General features: G+C 51.0%; 1 protein-coding gene across 1 annotated transcript in view; it reads right to left on the bottom strand.

Annotated features, from left to right (window-relative positions):
* SNRNP200 (small nuclear ribonucleoprotein U5 subunit 200) overlaps positions 1-6,579 on the bottom strand; it is a 31,458-nt gene that overhangs the window by 1,041 nt on the left and 23,838 nt on the right. Inside the window, exons 35-44 of the mRNA XM_004369344.2 lie at positions 5,420-5,528; positions 4,203-4,311; positions 3,587-3,776; positions 3,331-3,495; positions 2,988-3,109; positions 2,642-2,785; positions 2,370-2,546; positions 1,906-2,066; positions 1,735-1,816; positions 169-261 (exon numbers count right to left, since the gene is read on the bottom strand). Coding sequence (XP_004369401.1) covers positions 169-261; positions 1,735-1,816; positions 1,906-2,066; positions 2,370-2,546; positions 2,642-2,785; positions 2,988-3,109; positions 3,331-3,495; positions 3,587-3,776; positions 4,203-4,311; positions 5,420-5,528 — 1,352 coding nt within the window. The remainder of the gene's footprint in view (positions 1-168; positions 262-1,734; positions 1,817-1,905; positions 2,067-2,369; positions 2,547-2,641; positions 2,786-2,987; positions 3,110-3,330; positions 3,496-3,586; positions 3,777-4,202; positions 4,312-5,419; positions 5,529-6,579) is intronic.

Here is a 6,579-nt window from a genome sequence, read left to right as displayed (position 1 = left end):
GAGCAGGCAGACACCAGGGAGAGCAGGCAGACACCAGGGAGAGCAGGCAGACACCAGGGTGAGCAGGCAGACACCAGGAAGAGCAGGCAGACACCAGGGAGAGCATGGCCACGGGGGGGTGCCCGCCCCGCCCGCCTTCAGAACAAACGCTGGGCAGCAGACACTCACCTTGGCCTTCTGTTGCAGGGTCAGCCTCTTGATGGAGATGAGGCTGTTGGACTTGGCATCTCCAATCACCACCCACCAGCCCTCTTCACGTTTCTGCAGGGACCAAAGCCAAGAATTGTAGCACACAAAACTCGACCACAGGACCATGAGAGTAACTACAGAAGTGGGAAAACAAAAACCAGCCAGAAAGCTTCCCGAAGTTTCTTTCTGAAACACACTTGGCTATAACAACAAAGATTATGAAACTGTCAAAAGGTCTCTCGAATGGGCTCAGTTTTCAAGGAGATGGACTCATTGGTGGGTTCTGACTCATTTCCACGTCCCAAGGTACCTTCTTCCACTCAGTGCTTGCCACTGAAGGCACGATCCCACCATTAGAGATCTAGTCTTTGGGGCCTGGAAGCTTTGACTTCCTCAGAGACCCTTTTTTAAGGAGAAGGCACATATGCCTGAAGAAAAAAATATCTTAACATGGAGATAAGCCGCCAGCAGAAAGGATCCAGACAGGACTTGTGGAAGACATAAGCCTTGCTTCTATCAACAAGCCCTATCTGCCAGCTACTATGTATAAGTACTGTGATCAAAGATTCCAGAGAAGAATCCTGATCAAAAGGGGGAAAATGCAGAACAGAATTTAAAGTTCTCATAGAATCCAGACTTTCTGGAGCCACAAAGGCTGGGTGAACCCCTATAACTACTGTCCTAAGATAATCTTTAAACCTTGAATGAAAAATATCCCCAGAAGTCTTCTTAAAAACCAAACAATAATTTAGCTTAACTAGTAAAAAAAAAATGTCTATCTTAAACATTGTGCTCTTTTAAGATCTATATATATATATGGGATCAAACTGACAAGAGCAACTTGAAAGATTATATAGGGACCTTAAGGGGCAGTGAATTTATGTTAATGAGGGAGAAACAGAAAAGGGAGGTGAGAATGGTCGCACAACTTGAAAAACACAATCAATGTTACTGAAATGGACATAAAGAAATGAACTGGTTATGGTTTTACTGTGTATATTCTCAACTATATATATGCGTACATATATATATATAATATTTAAAAAAAAAAAACTGTTGGTCACTGCACTGTTATAAAGCCAAAGTATTACAGTTTAAAACACTCTTTCCTCAGAGGCTACTGAACAACTGATTTATAAAATTAAACATGATGGGATCTGGTTTCTCCTCCCAACTCCAAATGTCCCACATAAGGAGGGTCTGGTGGTGAAGAATCAGCCACGAGAAGCAGAGCGAGTGGCGCTGAGAAAGGAGACAGCAGAAAACACCAACCAGGAAGCCCAGCTGTCCCGGGGCCATTCAGGGTTAGAGACAGATGCCCTTCACAGTCACAGGGACAGACAGTAATGCACAACTGGTTCTGACAACGTCCTGCCATCTAAGCGATTTTTAACTAAATTCAAGGTGAGCAGGAAAAGAGAAACATGACCCGAGAGGACTCCTCAGCCGTGTGACTTCACTATTAAAGCTCCCTCCCCAGTGACGACGCAGCCTGGTACCCTGGACTCCCGCAAACAACCGGTAAAGCAGCTACCCAGGACGTACCTGTGGGAACAGAGGTGCGATGACAGGGCCTGTGACTTCCTCCTCTCGCTCCAGCTGCACCAGCACTACGACAGGCCCACCACTGCAGGGACAGGAGCACAGCACCTCAGCAGCTGGGCACAGGGTCACAGAGCACACGTCACGCTGTGCCCGGCAGCGACCCCAACTCACCTGCGAATGCTGTCCTTCTCCACCACCTCATAGGACAGTTCGATATTAGGGTAGCGGTTGCAGAAGCGGGCCACGTCAGCCATCTGGCTGTCAGACAGCTGAAGCAACGCGTTGCGTTCTTCATCCTCCATCTCCATGATGTCGAAAACACTCTCCACTCCCTGCAGTGAGTAGTCAAGAGGTCAGGGAGGAAAAGAACACAGCCTAAGAGCAGATAAAAACCAGCACTGAGTAACTGCCAGTTGTACTTCCTATACCAGGGACCGTGTAAAGACGACAGCTTCAGGAGACCACGGCCCACAGCTGCCAGGCTCTTTGGGCATCTCAGCAGGTGACACCCTCGGAGGAACCAGAGCTAGACGTTTCCCTACAGTGACTCGCTCCCCCGCCCCACCCCAAGTCCAGGACCCACGGGCCTCAGGTCTCACGCCTACGCACGCAACACCAGGTCGAGACCTGCTCACCTTGTCTGTGCAGCGTTTGATGTGCTCGGAGGTGAAGTGTGGCAGCTGCTTCAGGTAAGAATCCTTGGACCACATGGCCTGGGTGACCATCTGCGCCAGTTCCATAGCTGCCAGAGCAGGGCTGAGCCAGCCATTGCTGGAGAGGACATCCACGCAGGCCTGGATGAGCCGGATTGCCTGGAAGGGACAGGAGTCCAGAGCAGGCAGGGCTGGAACCGCTACTGCCTAGACCACCACCGACCCTCCAGCCCACACCTGCGTCCACACTGCACCTTGCTGAGGATCTCCTCTGTGTCCGACTGCAGCTCGGCACTCAGCTGCATGCGTGACAGGTGAGCCTGCAGAAGCAGGTTGGTCTTGACATGTGGGTCATTGAACTTCGGGTTATTCAGCTTGTGGGGGACCTTCTGCGCCAACTGGAGAGTGGACGAGAAATCGCTGGTGAGGAACAGGTGACCCTGCCTGAGACCAGCTCTCAGGCCAAAAGCACCTGGCCCAGGTGCTCAACCCTTCAGTACCCAGGTGTGTGTGTGTGTGTGTGCTGGGGTTCTCTTGTGGTGACACGGACACCGTGTGCTCTGGGAATATAAGCCAAGTTTCAACCCCGAGGAAGTTCACCTGCCGCAGGAGATTGTCTTCATGGTGTCGGATGGGGATGTTCTCGTACTCGGCCGCGTTGGAGATAATCTCAATGAGCCCCCGCACCTTGGTCTTGGCATTCAGGGACATGCTGAAGAGCTCTAACAGGAGGAGGAGGAAATGCGGGAGGAGTCAAAAACAAGCAAACGGGAGCAGGGAGGAGACGGCTAACTGCCTGGGCTTCCCTGCAGTGCCGTCCCTCTGACAAACACATGGGGCACGTCTAGCCCTGTCACCTGTCACCTCCACGGGCTCCAGACCCCTGCACAGACCTCCATGAGCATGGGCTCTCACACAGCCTCAAGCCCCCGCGGCCCCTCACCGATGGTGGTGTAGTTGATGTAATAGTAGGCAGCGATCATGCCCAGGTTCAGAGGCGCGACGTCCATCTCGTCCTCGATGCTGATGCACTTGGACTGCTCCAGGTCACTCAGGGTCTGCTCCACGAGCTCGGACAAGTGGTCGGACAAGTGGCGATGGGAGATGCCTGTGGCAGTGAGACGAGCAGGGCGTCTCAGGAGATGCCCGGCGGAGGCCGTGTGGGCCCCGAGAGGACAGTGGGCCCCAGGCACGCTCACCCTGCAGGTTGTAGTAATTGGGGTTCTGAGTCATGCGGCGGTACAGGAAGGTCCAGGTGAGGTAGTCCACAGCGTCCTGCTTGTTCTCGACGGTCTTGGTGACGGTCTCGGCGTTGAAGTGGTCGTGCGTGCAGTGGTCCAGGTGGGACTCCACCGGCAACGGCTCATACAAGAACTTTTTGAAGAAATCCTGTGGGCGGGGGGGCAGGCAACGGAGAGCGGACGGCAACAAATGGTCATGATGAGTTGGCACAGAGAACCAAGAGCAGTCAATGGAGGATGGCCCCAGCGTGACACGCACAGCCACCAACAAAATGGAAGAAGCTACACGGTAAAAAAGTGGCATCGCTGCTTATAATGGGCAGTGGGAACGGGTACACAAAGCCACGCAGGGAGAGCCGTGCATGTGATCGGTGGAACCAGCCACAGGGGGAGACCAAAACACACGGGCTCAACAGCAACAGCAAAAGCAACAGGCTTATTACAAAAGCAGTATAGAAAATAAAAGACGTAGAAATTCACAGAAAGACTATTAAAAAGGCATCTATCAAAAGAAACAGTACAGGATGTGCTCTGAGACGCAGCACCTCGGAAGATGCACGCGGCCAGGCCTCACCTTTTTGGAGCCCTGACACATGATAACGCAGCGCCCCTCGTCATCCTGCAGGGGGCGGTTGGCATGACCCACCATCTGCAGCACGTCGTATATGGGGTAATCCACATACCTGGTGACGGAGGGAGGAGAGAAGAAAAGGGTGCATTGACAGGGACCACACTCAAGAGGCTCTGACTCTTGCAGATGTCAAAGCAAGATTAAAACGTAAACTCGGGGAGATGTTAAATTTCAGCAAAGCTCTGTCTGTGAGTTCCTGTGCTGAGGAACGAGTCTCACTCACGTAAACATCACTTCAGTTTTCAAGCGTAAGGTTGTGAATTGAGTGCTCAGGGCCCTTGAGCCAAAGCTATAAACCCATTTAGTGCCAAACGCGAAATCACTCCCTATATTAAAGGATCAAATACACGAGTCAGCTTTTCCAAACTTAATAGCTGCGTGTTTCATAAGTTATCAAGTCACTCAAATCTAGAAGTATGTAAAGACATTAAAACTGAACCCATAAAATAAAACTCATGTAAGAATAATCTGGGTTTGGGGAAAAAATAGTTATGAGTTAATTATTCAAGCTTTTTCTGAGAAAATCCGAACGTTCCACTTGTTGTCACTACATGCATGTGTGACCTTGACCAAGTCGCTTTTCCTAATCTATTAAGTCTGACTACATGATCTCTAAAATTCCTTGTGGCTCTAACTTCCTTTTTCTCAACTCACTGCAGTATGGAAAGACAATGACTCTAAAGGCAAACGTGACCTTAGGTTCCGAGACTCAAGCTCTCACAAACATCACAAGCGCCTGGCAGTGACAGTCTTGGCTCCATCCTTCCCTCTCCAACACCCTTCCTTCAGAATGTCTCTTTTCTCCCCCCCAAAAAATAAAAGTTTCAGTTTTATTCTTTGACGTCAGATTAGTTACTAACAGGATATGATCTGTTTGTAAAGGAGCATACCTGTTGCTATCTTTGTGGCAAAAAAATTAGAACTCTATTGCTGGAACCCAGTCTCAGTGTTCCAGCCACCTCAGTACAATTTGTAGCAGCACTAACTGGATGCAAAAAGAATGCCTTCAGACAATATCCCCAAAAACGTGGCATTTAAATCTTCCACAATGCCTCTGAGGACAGAATACATTCTCTGGAATACTGTAATACCTGCATTTGCATATTTAACATTTATTCCAGGAGGGAAGTTTCTATTGACACAGAACCAGTTATACTCACGCGTGGATCTTGCCGTTGTAGTACTGGGTGTCCATGATGATCACCAGGTGGGCAGCCACGTTCATGCCCCAGCAGAGACTCCGAGAAGCTACCACCACCTGGATGGCCCCTGGGCAGCACAGTGGAAGGAGAGTGAGCCCAGAACTCCCTGGATGAGGCATGACTACTGCCGCCCACACAGGCAGTGGCCCATCCTGCACTGTGTCTCTGAACTCAGAGCAAAGCTTCCTGGAAACGAGGTCTAACGTGACAAAGAGGACTAAAGCAGTACTACGAGAGACGGGCCGGTGCCACCGCTGCCTTGCTTTGGGGACTATCCCAGAGGAAACGAGGTCATCCTGGAGCAGAACCCAAAGCCCAGGGAAATCGGCCTAGACCGCTGCCTGGCAGACTGGCCTGCGAACGGGAAGATGCTGATGCCCAGTCACGCGCTGGCTCAACAGATGGCAGCAAAGCCGAGCTCTCTATAAAGTGCGCGTGCTTCAGACCCAGCAGATTCAAGGGCCGAGGAGTGACGGCGTGTGATTCTGGCAGGAGCTTCTCCACGGATGCTCCACCAGGCAGTGTCAAAATGCCAACACTGCACGAAATGCCCCAGTCAACGAGAGACGATGATGCGCAGGCCACCCGGGGGACTCAGCTCCGCGGTTTATTATCCCTCCGAGACCTAGCAAGCTGGGGCAGCTCCGTAACCAGGGAAAACCAGGACTAGCGGCCGAAGGTGCTGCACTCTGTAGACACCTAGGTTCCAAGAGAACGCAACCTTATTTGCCTGTTTTCTCATCTAGCAAGTAGGAACGGTATCTGTGCCACCTACACCACAAGGCTCTTGGGAGGATCAAATGGAATAACAAAGATCATAAAATTATTCTGAAAATGGCTCGGATGCTGTAGAGAAAAATGATCACCCACACCTGAAAGTCCAATACACATCACAGGTGAGACTATCAGCTATCAACTCACTCAGTCAGGAGATGGTGTGTGTGCGTGCGTTCACCTGAGCTGTGTGTGTTCAACTGTGTATGGGGGTGTTCACCTGAGCTGTGTGCGTGTTCACCTGAACTGTGTGCGCGCATTCACCTGAGCTGTGTATGTGGGTGTTCACCTGAGCTGTGTGTGTGTTCACCTGAACTGTGTGCACGCATTCACCTGAGCTGTGT

This window comes from Trichechus manatus, unplaced genomic scaffold (genome assembly GCF_000243295.1).
Source record: "Trichechus manatus latirostris isolate Lorelei unplaced genomic scaffold, TriManLat1.0 scaffold00004, whole genome shotgun sequence".
Classification (NCBI taxonomy): Eukaryota; Metazoa; Chordata; class Mammalia; order Sirenia; family Trichechidae; genus Trichechus; species Trichechus manatus.
The sequence above is the reverse complement of the archived record's forward strand: the minus strand, read 5'-3'. Positions and strand labels throughout refer to the sequence as shown.